The 13,837-nt window shown below is 56.7% G+C and overlaps 11 protein-coding genes across 11 annotated transcripts; 6 read left to right on the forward strand and 5 right to left on the reverse strand.

The window, feature by feature from the left end:
- Window positions 1-161: 161 nt before the first annotated feature.
- On the reverse strand, window positions 162-311 carry HETIRDRAFT_309384 (uncharacterized protein; the record flags this gene model as incomplete). Its single annotated transcript, XM_009543991.1, has 1 exon — window positions 162-311. A coding segment is annotated over one exon (150 nt), but the record flags the coding sequence as incomplete, so codon positions are not given.
- A 226-nt stretch (window positions 312-537) lies between these two features.
- Window positions 538-2,204, reverse strand: HETIRDRAFT_311160 (uncharacterized protein; the record flags this gene model as incomplete). Its single annotated transcript, XM_009543992.1, has 6 exons — window positions 538-654; window positions 691-761; window positions 815-939; window positions 1,025-1,127; window positions 1,193-1,795; window positions 1,856-2,204. 6 exons carry the CDS (start codon window positions 2,202-2,204, stop codon window positions 538-540), a joined length of 1,368 nt encoding a protein of 455 aa, XP_009542287.1.
- A 685-nt stretch (window positions 2,205-2,889) lies between these two features.
- On the forward strand, window positions 2,890-4,812 carry HETIRDRAFT_443483 (uncharacterized protein). Its single transcript, XM_009543993.1, has 7 exons — window positions 2,890-3,026; window positions 3,089-3,223; window positions 3,276-3,755; window positions 3,818-4,027; window positions 4,083-4,241; window positions 4,299-4,587; window positions 4,655-4,812. Exons 1-7 carry the CDS (start codon window positions 2,949-2,951, stop codon window positions 4,747-4,749), a joined length of 1,446 nt encoding a protein of 481 aa, XP_009542288.1. The 5' UTR covers window positions 2,890-2,948; the 3' UTR covers window positions 4,750-4,812.
- A 10-nt stretch (window positions 4,813-4,822) lies between these two features.
- HETIRDRAFT_310274 (uncharacterized protein) lies at window positions 4,823-4,990 on the reverse strand (the record flags this gene model as incomplete). The annotated part of the gene is made up of 1 exon (XM_009543994.1): window positions 4,823-4,990. The coding sequence occupies one exon, from the start codon at window positions 4,988-4,990 to the stop codon at window positions 4,823-4,825; it is 168 nt and encodes a 55-aa protein (XP_009542289.1).
- Window positions 4,991-5,121: 131 nt separating this feature from the next.
- HETIRDRAFT_379362 (uncharacterized protein) lies at window positions 5,122-5,938 on the reverse strand (the record flags this gene model as incomplete). The annotated part of the gene is made up of 4 exons (XM_009543995.1): window positions 5,832-5,938; window positions 5,488-5,712; window positions 5,374-5,421; window positions 5,122-5,294 (listed from the first exon to the last, which is right to left on the reverse strand). Coding segments are annotated over exons 1-4 (495 nt in total), but the record flags the coding sequence as incomplete, so codon positions are not given.
- Window positions 5,939-6,315: 377 nt separating this feature from the next.
- Window positions 6,316-6,917, forward strand: HETIRDRAFT_243369 (uncharacterized protein; the record flags this gene model as incomplete). Its single annotated transcript, XM_009543996.1, has 3 exons — window positions 6,316-6,549; window positions 6,638-6,700; window positions 6,777-6,917. Coding segments are annotated over 3 exons (438 nt in total), but the record flags the coding sequence as incomplete, so codon positions are not given.
- Window positions 6,918-7,311: 394 nt separating this feature from the next.
- On the forward strand, window positions 7,312-8,078 carry HETIRDRAFT_379364 (uncharacterized protein). The gene is made up of 3 exons (XM_009543997.1): window positions 7,312-7,469; window positions 7,652-7,820; window positions 7,908-8,078. Exons 1-3 carry the CDS (start codon window positions 7,362-7,364, stop codon window positions 7,910-7,912), a joined length of 282 nt encoding a protein of 93 aa, XP_009542292.1. The 5' UTR covers window positions 7,312-7,361; the 3' UTR covers window positions 7,913-8,078.
- Window positions 8,079-8,219: 141 nt separating this feature from the next.
- On the forward strand, window positions 8,220-8,381 carry HETIRDRAFT_310466 (uncharacterized protein; the record flags this gene model as incomplete). Its single annotated transcript, XM_009543998.1, has 1 exon — window positions 8,220-8,381. One exon carries the CDS (start codon window positions 8,220-8,222, stop codon window positions 8,379-8,381), a length of 162 nt encoding a protein of 53 aa, XP_009542293.1.
- A 161-nt stretch (window positions 8,382-8,542) lies between these two features.
- On the reverse strand, window positions 8,543-9,763 carry HETIRDRAFT_309898 (uncharacterized protein; the record flags this gene model as incomplete). Its single annotated transcript, XM_009543999.1, has 2 exons — window positions 8,543-9,135; window positions 9,196-9,763. The coding sequence occupies 2 exons, from the start codon at window positions 9,761-9,763 to the stop codon at window positions 8,543-8,545; spliced, it is 1,161 nt and encodes a 386-aa protein (XP_009542294.1).
- A 365-nt stretch (window positions 9,764-10,128) lies between these two features.
- HETIRDRAFT_414449 (uncharacterized protein) lies at window positions 10,129-12,176 on the forward strand (the record flags this gene model as incomplete). Its single annotated transcript, XM_009544000.1, has 6 exons — window positions 10,129-10,188; window positions 10,248-10,529; window positions 10,588-10,810; window positions 10,862-11,164; window positions 11,220-11,644; window positions 11,697-12,176. The coding sequence occupies 6 exons, from the start codon at window positions 10,129-10,131 to the stop codon at window positions 12,174-12,176; spliced, it is 1,773 nt and encodes a 590-aa protein (XP_009542295.1).
- Window positions 12,177-12,368: 192 nt separating this feature from the next.
- HETIRDRAFT_100907 (uncharacterized protein) lies at window positions 12,369-13,781 on the forward strand (the record flags this gene model as incomplete). The annotated part of the gene is made up of 4 exons (XM_009544001.1): window positions 12,369-12,659; window positions 12,743-12,883; window positions 12,948-13,682; window positions 13,731-13,781. The coding sequence occupies 4 exons, from the start codon at window positions 12,369-12,371 to the stop codon at window positions 13,779-13,781; spliced, it is 1,218 nt and encodes a 405-aa protein (XP_009542296.1).
- Window positions 13,782-13,837: the final 56 nt, after the last annotated feature.

Raw genomic sequence — 13,837 nt, forward strand, 5'->3', positions numbered from 1 at the left:
ATAAATAATAGTGACAGCAGCGCTCACTATCGGCGAAACCAAACAAAATCCCTGGGCTGTCTCTTTCTCGTCTCGGCGATGTTGTGCAGCCATGGCCCAGAGAACACCCCCTAGCAACACCCACGCGCTCTCTGAAGTCCAGGGTCTCTGACGCACGTCGATTAGGGAAAAGCACAAAAATAAATATTGAGACCCGTAGGTCTACCACTCTGGGAAAGCGTGTCATCCTTGTGCAGGGGCCATGCTAATCTTCTCTGTATCGTTCCAATTTTTTCGTATGTCACCCCGAAGGGGACAATGACCGTTGTGTGCGCCTCGGGGCACCGAGTGTAGGATCGGATTTTGTGCGCGCGGCGGGTGTTGGGAGCGTTTGTACGGAAGGACGTAAGTTGGCCAGGTGGACATAATTGCCTAGTTACTTGTAGGGAAAGCTAGCGATGATGGTATCAAGCCTTCACGAACAGTAGATGGTAGCAAGAGAAGTACTGGATACAGACACCGTGCGGTAGAGATACATCAAATAGACGCACGACTGAGCTAGCACTGTGGAACAGGAACGTCGAGGCCGGGGTCGAATCCTTTAGGAAACACCTGCCGCACATTCACGTTGATTCTCGCCGTCCGCATGTACTCCGCATATGGCGCCCACTCTCGCTCCCGCTCTACCACCGCCACGCCCCGATTTTCGACCTTGGAATCATCGTCGGCTGATAGCGTTCGAAGATGCACGGGAAGCGTGTTTTCTAGAATTCTGGGCACGCCTTGGAGGCCGTTCGGAACTGTTTGACGAGCGGGTTGAGAGAGAGAAGCGTACCGTGATATGCGCGTCGACACGCTGGACCGGACATGATGACCACATCGCCGGAGCGGAGAAGGATAGGGACGGGCTCGACATCGCGCGTGAGGCCTCCGATGAGGAATACAGCAGCATTGCCGAGGCTGCGCGGACGGGTGGATGGACAACAAAAAGGCAGAGAGTAATGTCAGTCTGTCAGTCGGGTTTCAAAGGAAGAGTGGCGCTGACGAGATGGAGACTAGCGGCGACGTCGCACATACTTCCGAGCGGTCGACGTGCGCCATGAGCGTGTCCCGCGTTTGGTAGAAGTTCACAATTCCAGCGTCGGGTTCTAATATCGTCGGGTATGTCATTTGTTACAGCACGACCGTGAACAGACAACACGAGGAAACTCACCGTAGCTGTCTCTCCAAGTATGCCAATCCGGACCCTCCTCGCCCCATCCTTCGATGTCTTCCCGGCGGAATACCTCATCCCAGTGCACGCTTTCCACCGCATCCCTGCATACGCTCCGATAGGCATCGCTCACGGGCTGCTTTCCCTTGGTGAAGTCGTATTGTTTCGTCCCCCAGTGGTAGAACCAGCCGATATTCGCCCAGCGCAGTTTAGGCATGATCGCGGATGTCGGGAGGGGGTGGACGGAAGTGGATGGGGAGGAGGGAAGTTTTGGGGTGCTCGAGAGGAGGGGAAATGTTGATGGGGACGAGGGGGTGTTGGAGATCAATTGACGAGGGCCGGGGAGTTCAGGGATCGAGGGTGCTGAGGAAGATGCTGAGGAGGGAGATGGAGGCGAGGGAGCGGAGGCGCGGGGATAGATGATCTCTTCTTCGAGGTTATTTTCGCGGGTGTGAATGAGCGAGTTCCATAGTCCGCGATCGGGGAGGATGTAGTGCGTGTCGAGATTTGTCGCGTTCGGGTGTCGGGTGTGGTCACGGAGGGACCAGCGTACGAGGTCCCGTTGCGTCTCAGGAGAAACGAACGAGGGAAGAAGAACGAGGCCTATTCTCAATACCAGAAAGGTAAGTCCGAGAGACTGCGGATGTGCAGAGCGAGACTCACCAGGGATGCGGGGCACTGCATACGCTTTCCTCGCGTGCCTCCCTCTATCATGGCCCTTCAGCTGTATCTCTCGATATTCGACGGCATCTGGCCGTCCCTTCCACCCGCCATTCGCGATCTCCTCGACTCTTGTCGGGTCCAAGGTCGCGAGGTCGAGAACATCAGAGAGATCTGGTGGGGGGAAGCGTGCCTTGTACTTCTTCTCCTTCGCTCTGAACGGCGTCCAGTCCGCGTCGACGTCCTTCGCTCTGTTTCTGGTTGTCTTGTGATATTGCCGCCTCGCCTTCTTGTACTGTTTGCTCGAAGGGTCGTATGGATCCGCCGTGGGGGTGGTAGCGGTAGAGGACATGGGCTGCGATCAGGACCAAACAAGGACCAAACAAACCGATGCCGAGGACGCGACTTGGAGCCGGCGAGTTTGAAGGAACGGTGAAGTTACTCCAACCCGACCAAGCCCGACGATTGCCTTCACCGCTGGATGCTTCAGTAGTCGCCGTCATTGCTCTGTCTCTCTTATGTCGTTATGGTTGCCCCGCTCACCGCATTCCCTCCTCGCTCGTCAATATGCTAGACCCCACCAGCTCGCGCTACACCCCCGCCTAATATCCTCTCTTCATCACCAACGCACCTTCCTTCCCCTCTCCCCCTCCACCGGATTGCACCCGCGTTTCCAGAGCACGCAGACAAAGGAATCTTCGCCAGCGAAACAGGCCAGCTCCACCACCACCATAAACGACCCCTCCACCTCTTCTCATGTCAAACCTTCTCCGCCGACGACAGAAAGCAGCGGTGCGCCGAAAGAGCCAGTGCTGAGCAGGGCGTGGAAGAAGGTGAAGCACGAGGCGCAGCACTACTGGCACGGCTCCAAGCTGCTGGCAAAGGAGGTGCGCATCTCCGGGCGGCTCCAGTGGAAGATCCTGCATGGTGAGAGCTTGACTCGCAGAGAGCGTCGGCAGGTTCATCTCAACCTTTCTACTCGAGCCGACCGACCCTTAATTGAGCTTTGCCCTCCCAATGTTTCGTTTAGTTAAGGCGCACGACGCAGGACCTGCTCCGCCTCATCCCGTTTGCTGTTTTCATCATCGTCCCGTTCATGGAATTACTCCTCCCGGTCGCCCTCAAACTCTTCCCTACCATGCTGCCCTCGACGTTCGAAGACAAATACGCCGCTGTGAGTACTCGTCTTCATGGCTCGACAAATTCAGCCGTTCATGCGGCCGTCACATCCTACAGGAAGAGAAAAGCCGGAAGCTTCTTCGCGTGAGACTCGAAATGGCCAAGTTCCTCCAAGAGACGCTGCGCGAGTCCGGGCTCAAAGCCAACGCGCACATCGTCGGCAGCGAAGCCTTCAAAGAGTTCTTCCGCAAGGTGCGGAAATAAAATAAAAATGCATCTTGGGCCCCGCTCACGGACACCGCAGGTCCGCTCCACCGGCGAGACGCCCTCCGCGCAGGACGTCGTGAACGTCGCCAAGCTGTTCGACGACGACCTCACGCTCGACAACCTCTCGCGCCCCCAGCTGGTCTCAACGTGCCGGTACATGGGCCTCAACGCGTTCGGCACGGACAACTTCCTGCGCGGCGCGATCCGCTCGCGGCTGCTGCAGATCCGGCGCGACGACCAGGCGATCGACGGCGAGGGCGTCGACGAGCTCAGCACGGCGGAGCTGCAGGCCGCGTGCGCGAGCCGCGGGATCCGCACGTTCGGCGTGAGCCCCGCGCGCCTGCGCGAGGAGCTGACGACGTGGATCGAGCTGCACCTGCACAACCGCGTGTCTGGCGTGCTGCTGATCCTCGGCAAGGCGTTCCACTTCGATCGGACGCCGGGCGAGGGCGAGAGCGGGCAGACGGCCGTGACCAAGGGCCTCGAGCATGTGCTGAGCGGGCTCCCGGATAACCTGGTGCGCGGCTCGCGTTTCGTCTTTTTCCCTTTCCGACATTTATGCACGCGTGCGTGTCACAGCTGAACGAAGCGGAGTTGGAAGTCGACTCGGACAAGGCGTCGTACAAGCAAAAGCTCGAAGTCCTCCAGCAGCAAGAAGAGCTGATCGAGGACGAGGAAGAGCAGGAGCAGAAGGAGGAAGACGCGCGCAGGGCGAAGAAGGAAGCGGAAGAGCGCTCCAAACGGGAAGAGGAGGCACGCATGGCCGAGTCGCTCTTGCCTGACTCTGAAGTGAGCTACCTTCTTTCTCCGTCCCGTTCAGTGCTGAGCGCATTGCCATTCTCAGCTGCACCCGGAAAAGTTCGAAGAGGAAGATGCTCGCATGACTACGGAACAGGTCAAGGAGCTCGGCGAGGCGCTTTCGATCCTCTCGGCCAAATCGAGCGTCCTCAAGGAGCGTGACGAGCTGCGCGCACTCATGGAAGAGAACTCGCAAGCCGAAGAGGCATGTCCTGTCATTCCTGTTCTCTGGTCCGCAGCCCTAACCCTAACTGCTGCTCAGGACCCTGGCTCGCCCTCGGCCGCGCTCGTGAAGCGCATCCGGACGATGCTCACCAAGATCGACACGCAGCTGGAAGAGTACGACGCGCGGGTGGGTAACTCTCTGCAGATGATTTCGCTCGACCAGCAAGGTCGGATCCCGGTCAAGGACCTCGAGACCGCGCTCGCGGTCATCAAGCACCGACCCGATGAGGACGTCGTGCAGAACGTTATCGAGAAGCTGGACGTGGACAAGGATGGATACGTCGAGCTGGAGCACGTGCTTGGGCTCGCGCGGGAGGAGGGGCTCGGTGAGTGTCATTTCTACTTATGACTACTCGGTCTTCGGAGTCTTGACCTTCTCCGTCTCCGCGACAGGGATCGTGGTGGACGGCGAGGCGCAGTCGATCATTGGTCAAGGGAAAGAGATCAAAAACTCGAAACCGCGCAAGGAAGATATAGTACAGGAGTAATAGCACCTCCGCATCGCCTACTTATTATCGCGTATCGCCTTATAGACTATTTTCCACCCTTCTTGAGTTTTGTTCAGTTGAATAACATGAGCATGAGCATGAGCATGAGCGCTGAGCACATCCGCCCCAATGATGAGCAAATAAAAACAAGAAGCATCCACAGATTCGAGTCCGCACCGAGCTGAACTGAAAGCGTAAGTAGGTAGGTAGTTATGCAAAGCACCGGCACCGGCAGGATCATCGGTCCATCGCGTCGACTGCGCGCACTTTCCGCCTGCCCGTCGACGCCTCTGGCGGCTCGACGACTTTTTCCGGCTCCCTCTCCTTCGCATCGCTCCCGGTGGCGGCACCCATGACTTCCTCGGTGACGTCCTCCTCTGCGCGCTCAGTCCACCAGCGGCCGGCCTGGAGGGCGAGGACGCCGGTGAGCGCGACGCTGCAGATGAGGTTGGAGGACGCGAGCTCGAGGATGTTTATTCGGAGTGCGGGGGGGACGGCGTCGGCAAGGGTGTGTGGAGGGAGGGCGGGGAAGTTTGTTGATAGATCTGCAGAGCGGGCGGTGGACGGTGGACGGATGAGAGGAAGGAAGGAGGCGAGGGCAGGGGCGGGGGTAGAGGGGCTTACTGGGGATTACAGAGTACAGATACACGGCTATGGCGGTGCCGTACAAGACTGAAGAATGTGCGAGACGTCAGAAGGCAGCGCGCACGGGAGGAGCGGCGGGGGCGCGGGACGCACAGGTGCTCGCGCCGTCGAACATGAGATTGACGGCCTCGCCATCACGGAGGCTCCAGAGGAGCGCTGCTGCGCCGAGGACTACGACCGCAGAGACGAAGGAGGCGGTGTAGGGGGATATTTTTGTGAGGGTGTTGTAGTAGGACGCGGCGGTCCACAGGTGCGCATCCGTTACGGGCTGTTTCCACAGCGTGAGCGAGTCGGCGGTCCAGTGGGTGAAGAGGAGACCTATTGGAGGGTGTATGAGCGTGAGTGTGGATCGGGGGTATTGGTATTTCGGTAAGGGTAAGGGGAGGTGGGAGCGCGCGAGGGTGGGTGAGCATGTGAGCGCTCGTCGAGAGACTTGCCTAGGAGAAAGGATGTGACGCAGATGATCGCGCTGACGCGGAGGGCCATCGTCGAGGAGAGGGGGAGGGGTGGTGGCCGCGAGGGTGCTGGAGGCAGCCAGCTTGCTGAGGACCAAGCTAGTAGAGAGACGTGTCGAGCGGGACGAGCCTGTGATTTCCCTCCGAGCGCTGTCCTATTTTCATTTTCGCCTTCATTTTCCTCTTGGCCTGACGTACTCGTCCCAGCCCCGGCACCTCGGCCAACCCCCGTTCCTTCTGCACACACAACACCCTCCCTCGCAGTATGCAGACCCTCCGCACCGTCCTCCGCAGCGCGCACCTCTCGCCCTCCCTCAAATGCGTCCCTCTCGCATCTCGCAGAGCGCTCTCCACCTCCCTCGACGACCCCCCGACCCCAACACCGCCCCCAAAACCCTGGTTCGTCGACCCCGACACAGAGCCCATATACCACCACCGCCAGTCCCCGCCCCACCTCCCCGCCGCCGCCTCCCCGCTCCCCGCCGCCGTCTCTGAGCCAATCCGCATCCTCCACGCCCAGCTCATGCAGTCCCCGCACCTCGAGCCCTCCGCGCTGCTCGTCCGCGACCCAATACCCACCCCTCCGGGCCCGCCGCTCCCGGACGCAGTGCCGAAGGGAAAGCGGAAGCGCGGGGGCACCCACGCGGGCCACGGCGTCGCGTTCCAGGGCGGGATCTGGTCATGGATCGTGCTGGCCCAGGTGCGCGTCTTGCCATTCGGTTTCTCCCTCCCAGGGCTTGTCCCTGCCGACGCTGACACTTTGCTACTTCGCGTTCGGCGTGCCACAGGTCAAGGAAGGCACGGAGAAGCGCGGCGCCATCGAGTCCGTCGTGCGTCTCGTGCGTAAAACGGTGCGTGGGCTCTCCTTTTCCTGGTCCCCGCAACGCGCGAGGCACCACTGAATGCTCCGACTCGTCGCCCGTGCAGCTCTTGACGATGGACCCCCCGCTCCCGCTGCCCAAGAACTCGCGGAGAACAGTCAGCGACGGATGGGCGATGGTGGACGCGGGCGACTTTGCCGTGCACATCGTCAGCCGCGACGCGTACCAGAAGTTCTTCACTGACAGACACAGGTGGTAGGAGTCGCCCTTTCAGGGAGACGCGGGCACACGCCCTCGGGGGAGGTGGTATATATGGGTTTGTATGGAAATGGAGTAATTTTAGCAATTGATGACCCCACTTAAGATTATGGCTGTACCGCCTCTCGCGACGCCGCTCTTTGTGCTGACGATATCCTCTCTATTGAACGATGCAACGGTTGCGCGAGGTTGCTTGAAGCCTAGTACCTCCCAGACATGACGAGCCCAAAGCCCCTGTCTCAACTGCGCCGTACTGCGCCGTCCTACGCCTGGCCCACCCCTCTCCCAAGGATGGCAATCCGTGACGTTGCGGGACGTCATAGACGGCCGCTCATAAATACCGCGCGCCCCTAGTGCCTACTCGCACTCGCCCCAACTCACACAAACATCCTAAACACAAACAACCCTTGTGTCTCCATCTGCTGACCCGTCCATGGCACTGAATGAGAAGAATCTCGGCACGAGAGGTGTCGACACCCACCTTGGGCTCGCGAACCCGACCGCGCACGGCAAGCGCGCGGACGCGCTCGCGGCCGACTATGTGCGGTCCTCTCTCCCTCCCTCTCCATCTTCAACAGACCGCTGCTGACCTCTCGCCTCTCTGCCTCTTCTTCCTCTTCTTCTTCGCATCGCTCGCCGTCATTCACTGCCTCCGCGGCTTTCCTCCTATTCCCGTCGCCGTTGGCGCCGACGCCCCGCGACCGCGACCGCCCGCACGCGCAGGCGAAACACCCGTCAACGAAACAGAAGCACGCGGGCGCGGGCACGGGCCACCAGTCCGCAAGCTCGCGCCAGGCGCGCCACGCGATGAGGGAGGCCGCGGGCGTCATCGAGGGGCGGCCCGGGATCATCGAGTCGACGAATATCGACCCGCTGTGCAAGAGCACCAGAGGTGCGCGCGCTAGGGGGGGCGGGTCCCCCGCCCCGTCATGCGACTTGTCGCGTCGCGACCGCAGTTACTGACGGCTCTCCCATCCAGTTTGATGGCCCCGAGCCTGGTTCTAGATCGTGTGTGTTGTATGTAGGTTGCTTCAGGCGGAAAATCTCAGTGGGCTGAGCTTGTTTGTGTTAGTGTCGAAATTGGAATCGAAATGTACGAGTAATGTAGTTGTATCTCTTATCTAGCCTATGAACATCTGTTCTCCTCTCCACACAAAAAATCGATGTACAGTAGTACGGTACGACGCAAGGTAGTTTCGAGTCTTTCGACATCGGTGTGGTAGCCCTATCAGCACGTGACACCCGCCGCCGGAGCAAAAAGCAAAGTTTGGTGGGTCCGGACGACGCGCGCATGATTACCTTTGTCCCCTTCGGGGTGACATACGAAAAAATTGGAACGATACAGAGAAGATTAGCATGGCCCCTGCACAAGGATGACACGCTTTCCCAGAGTGGTAGACCTACGGGTCTCAATATTTATTTTTGTCTGATTCCCCAAAGTCAGGCATCTTGATTGTCATTGACAACAGACAGAAGTGGTTGTATTCTCACTTTCGATGATCTTGGGAGTCCACACCCTTGCTCAAGTATTTGAGAATCGAAAAGGAGTTTATATAGTGCAGTGAGTGAACGAATCGTAGGGACATGGTATATAAAGATGCCTGCACTCAGGCATCAGCCAGCTACTACAGGATCGTCCATGTTGTTCCCCGAAGGAAGTGAAAAGCCGTCGGCGTGTTCCGCCTTAATGGCTTCCAACTTCGCATAAACCTCAGGGAGACAAGCCATGGGAATCTGTGGAGTGGGAGGAGCCTCGCACTCAGCGTCCGAAGCCGAAGGACCAGAAAAGATGAGCGAGGGCGCGGTTTCGTAGCACGAAACTCCAGCCGAGTCCAACAGGCCCGCTTTGTTCGCGCAATCATCAGCGACGCGTCGCACGCGCTCAGATGCGCCGACGATGTCCTCGTCAGACATGAAAAATGTCTCGACCTTGAGCACCTCCTCGCGGAGCTCGAAGAGCTCGATGCGGGTTGCGGGGTTTGCGGCGAGTACGCGCCGGAGGATCGCGTCTGTCTCTTGCGAGAGCGGGTAGCGGTCGCGGAAGAAGTCAGGATCGCGTATGTATTGCATGAATTCGGCGTCGTCGGGGTGCGCGACGCGCCAGGGATGGCGGCCCGTGAGCATGTAGACGAGGACAATGCCTAGCGCCCAGATGTCGAACTTCGCGCTGGAGAAGGGGATACGCGTGACGGATTCGTCGCGCGATTCTACAAGTTCGTGTGACGGTCAGGATTGTTACAGGTTAGGAAAATAAAGGGGCAAGTTACCTGGACTTGTGTAGCTCCTGGATCCAAGGCCGAAGTCCTCTGTGTATATCTGAGTGGTAGCCAAGCCAAAGTCCGCGAGGGAGACCTCAGAACCATCTTCAGAGCAAAGCACGTTGCCTGGTTTGAGGTCGCGATGGTAGACCCCTTTATCGTGGCAGGACTCAACGGCGTCGATGAGCTGAACGAAGGCCTGCTTCAGCAGCTCATCCTTCTGATAGTACATGCACCGGTCGGCGATGGAAGACATCAAGTCTCCAGAAGTCCAAAGGTCCATCACGATGTAAATGTAGCCCCTGTCCTCGAGGACACGATGAACGTGGACGATATTTCGAGGGCCGAGGACGAGCTGGTGCAGCTTCGCCTCAAGCTTTTGTGATTCGGCTATCCTGGAGCCAGCCTTGAACTTCTTGACGCACTTCACGGCGTACTCGGTAGGTGTGAGTGGGGATGTGAGGGCACGGTAGACGACGGCGAACGCCCCTGTTCCCAGTTTCTCGACAAGACGGAGAGAGCCGTTGTCGATAGAGCAGCCAGTAAAGTCGGGGATGATATCGCTGATGCGAGGCATGATGAGTATTGGTGAATAACAAGTGCGGTCAACGCAGGTCAAATAAACGGGTATTGTGTGGTGATGCTAGGAGTAGAAGGAAGAGGACAGAATAGGGATACTTTCCGCGCATCTTGTCTTTATATACTCTGCTTAATCGGTCTTGCGGATGTCTTACAGTAACATGGAGCGATGGTATGGAGTCGGAGGCTGGACTTATTCAACGCGAGGCGTAGAAATAACGTGATTGGCCCCCTCAATCACGAGGGAAGTTTTCACACGCTGACTCGTGTCTTACTCGTGCCACTGTCCGCGACAAGGCTGTAGCCCCACAGCAGTGAGTCGTGACATCTCCATTCATCTTGAGCTGTTGATAGAGTATACTAATGACCACGTCTACCGGCAGCACATATCGACTGGAAGTCGAGATTGGAGTTGGTAGTTTCGTGAGTGGTAGTGTTCCGATGAAGCATGTGAGATTGATTGACCGTGATTACAATCGCAGGGCTTTGTCTTCAAAGCGGAAGATATCTCGACTGGACGCGTCGTTGCACTCAAGAAATCTAGGACATCCCTCAAAGTCCAGCGAACCATCCTCCAGCATGAAGCTCGTGTATTGGCGCTTGTTGCCGGACATCCTTCCATTCCCACTGCCTTTGCTTACGGGCGATTCGAACACTTCGAGTACTTGGCCTTGGAGCTTCTCGATGAATGCCTCGGAAGCATTGTCCCTACCAAGAATGCGAGGTTGTCTCTCAGGTCTGTCTTGAATATTGCCAATCAATTGGTATGCGTTAACTTGAGCCTTGGTGAAACGATGAATTGACTAGTACTGTTCCTCACAGCTCTCCGCTTTAGAACACATACATAAACATCGCATCATTCATCGCGACATTAAGCCCAACAATGTCATGGTCAACGAAGACTTCTCTGTCATACATCTGATCGACTTTGGAATTGCGCGGCCGTGTCCAGTGGGCGAGCCAAAGACTCTCGATATTTTCAGTGAGCGCAGTAATGTCATCGGTACACTCAGATGGGCCAGCATCAATGCACATCACGGTATAGGTGAGTGGTCTTTGATATGCAAAGGACCACGCTCATCGTTCATTTCCATAGACCTCGGTCCTCGCGACGATCTGGAATCACTCGCTTACACGCTTCTCTTTGTGCTGCGCGGAGAACTTCCCTGGCAGGACCATTGCTTCAGAGGAACCATTTTTGGCAGGTACGCTCACATTCGGGAGAAAAAGCGTGCTTGGACGGGATCAAGACTGGCTGAAGGTCATCATCCCGTGTTCGGCCAGCTTCTAGACTACGCGCGCGGTTTGGAATTTCGCGAGACCATTGATTATGGGCGCTTTCGCGCTCAGATTCAAGACCTTCAAAAGACAGCCAATCTTGACGATACGGACGTAGAAGGTAATTACATCATGACGTCTCCTCACAATCATCTCTTTTATGCCTGCTCGAATAGCTTCGACAGAATTGGTCATGAATCCGAATCACAAAGCTACTAATAAATGCCCCGTCGAAGTGGGGCAGCTCATACTCGTCCAAATTGTGTCGCGGACGTCGATCGAAGGATATAGCATGGAGGCCAACGACCAGTCATACTGGCACGACCCTGCTCTGTCCTCTGAAGAGTGGCGTACTTCTGCCAGGCCGGCAATCGTCATTGGCTTTCAACTTGATCTTTCGACGTCTCTCTACAAGATCCACGTTGTTTCGCTCGGCCATGGCGTCCCAGCGGATGGGATTCTTACCGTCCCTGTTTCGATGTCTCCGTTGTCTTCGGATGATGCCGGCACCGCAATCGTCCCAGAACCTGCGTGGCCGAAAGCAGAGACATATTGCTATGCATTCCCTCGTGCTACTTGGTTTTACTGCCTTCCCAATCAGGTGCGGAAAATCCGATGATACACTCGTGCTGAAACCTGAATGTGCTTTCAAGACAATATCACCCGCGCATTGGATGATCGATGCAAAAGACGTCCGGGTTCTCGAGGAGAAGCTTGCGGTGCCGCCAGACTTCTTACATTGGGCCGAGACGAAAGACGACCCCGATGTACGCTATGATACGCGGATGAAGGAAATAGACTTTTATGTCCATGTCGCAACGCTCGGTCCATCGGACCTCGAATCAAGAGACGGAGACGGTCCTGTTGATTGGAGCGGGGAACGTGGTTGGTTCGACGAGCGCGTGAAGATTGCGAGGCGGCGAGTTTGGGACAATGGCCGCAACTGGACTACTTCAAGCGATGATACCAATAGCAGAGGGATAGAGATATCGGACGTGACAGACAGTTATGATGAGTGGGACCGTTCTCTGTGGGAGGCTCGCCAGCGCGAGAGGGACCAATCATTGACTCTAGACCAGGAACAGCAACAGATTGCATTTGGGAAACTTGCGGACATAGCTGAAGTTGTTTAGATACTCGCGTTCAGCACTGACAGTGGATGTTTTTTGAGGCATATTTATATCCACACTGCACAATTGTATCAATAGTAGTAGAAAGGATTCAGTGTAGCTAGCAGCAAAAACCTTGGGGATCGACTTGACGCGCTTGACGCGTGCCAAATTCGTCCAATAGTAGGTTCGTGCCCTCCAACCATCATATCCGAAATGTTGCACTCCACGACGTCTACGGGATCTTTCGATATCGTGAAGTATTCTAGGTCTTACCCTCCCCCGTCAATTGCTGGCTCTGAATCTCAGGCTAGCCAGAGAACACTTGCACCCCAGCCTGACTGGCAGCACTTCTTCAACCCTCTTATGCGCCTCGTTCTTGATATCACAAAATCTGAGCGTGGTGAATTGGAGTCTGTCAGGCTCAGGATTCTCTGGTATATGGATGGTGGCCCTGTGCCCGCCAACGATGCCATGGACATCGACCAGCGCGATCCTGTCGTCTTTGTGAGTATCGCTGACACTGATGGTGTATATATGCGCGTCTTTTTGACTTTGTGTACAACGCTTTCATTCATGGCTGATCTTAGGAGGACTTGGATCTTCTGTCTTTCTCTTCTCTGCCATCGTTGGGCGCCACTATGCACGGTCCCCCTCTTAGAGCGGCCTACCGCGATTCCGTCGTCATGATTCGGTACCTACATCGTCGTGAGAGCGCAACACCCGCCGGTGTGAGTATGCGAAGATCGCTCGGTGTCGCGTATTCGACGCTCCCTCACTTACGGATATATCCAGGCTTTCCGGCGATTCCAGATTAACTTTCAGTCCCCGGATGCAGCATCGCAGTTCATCGACGGCATTCGTGTTGTGTGCCCGTGTAAAGAAAACGGTGCTTCTGCACCTGCCTCTGCGCCTGCTCGTAACTTGAATCCGACAATGTCACTGGCTCCGAAGCTATGCGCTATTGCACCTCAACCGAGTGCACTCTCAAGAGGACTATCCACCGACACACCTGACCACGCCCGAAGCTCCTCTAGTTCTGGGCTCTCGGTCACCTCGTTTGGCTTTGGTCGTGATCCCGCATCTCGGTTCTCATCTCTGCCTCTGGATAGCTCGTCCCAGCTCTCGTCTGCTCTTCCGTCTCCTAACCCCTTGGCCAGGACCAACTCTACCTTGCGCTTGAACTCCGGCGCTATGGTTCCGCTGGTCTCTGAGGTCAGAAGAAATAAAGCAAGAGACATCTCCAGTCTGGTGCAAAGCCTGCATCCCAGCTCGTCCCTTCCGCCGTCGTCTCCTCCATCTTCATCTGCTCCCGGTCATGACGCATCGATGCCTCCGCCACCTGTGCCTGTAGTCTCGTCTGATTCTAGGGAACGAGCATCCACAGAGCCCCAGGCAGGTATCTCGGAAACGCAACGGTCGTTGTTCTTATCTTCCTTGCGTGAGACGTCTGAACTATACAAACTCTCGCGTCCAGAGCTGGAGAGCCTTGTCAATGACGTCGTCAGGCAGCCGGGGTTTGCCCAGATAGTAAGTCTGATGGTTTTGAGTTTAAAATCAGCTTAATATATGTCGTAGCTCGAGAGCCTCAATACGCTGTGGGTAGCGAAAGGATTTGTTGCCCATTGAGGGTTCTCGGGATAGCTGCGGACGATGTGAGCGCCAGTACGGTACAGAACGTCTGC

This window comes from Heterobasidion irregulare (genome assembly GCF_000320585.1).
Source record: "Heterobasidion irregulare TC 32-1 unplaced genomic scaffold scaffold_02, whole genome shotgun sequence".
Lineage (NCBI taxonomy): Eukaryota > Fungi > Basidiomycota > Agaricomycetes > Russulales > Bondarzewiaceae > Heterobasidion > Heterobasidion irregulare.

Coding starts and splice junctions, on each gene's coding strand:
- HETIRDRAFT_443483 (XM_009543993.1), top strand. CDS start 2,949: ATGGAATTACTCCTCCCGGTCGCCCTCAAACTCTTCCCTACCATGCTG. Junction 4,028..4,082: donor CGCTCTTGCCTGACTCTGAA/GTGAGCTACCTT, acceptor TGCCATTCTCAG/CTGCACCCGGAAAAGTTCGA. Junction 4,588..4,654: donor CGCGCGGGAGGAGGGGCTCG/GTGAGTGTCATT, acceptor TCTCCGCGACAG/GGATCGTGGTGGACGGCGAG.
- HETIRDRAFT_379364 (XM_009543997.1), top strand. CDS start 7,362: ATGGCACTGAATGAGAAGAATCTCGGCACGAGAGGTGTCGACACCCAC. Junction 7,470..7,651: donor ACGCGCTCGCGGCCGACTAT/GTGCGGTCCTCT, acceptor CCGCACGCGCAG/GCGAAACACCCGTCAACGAA.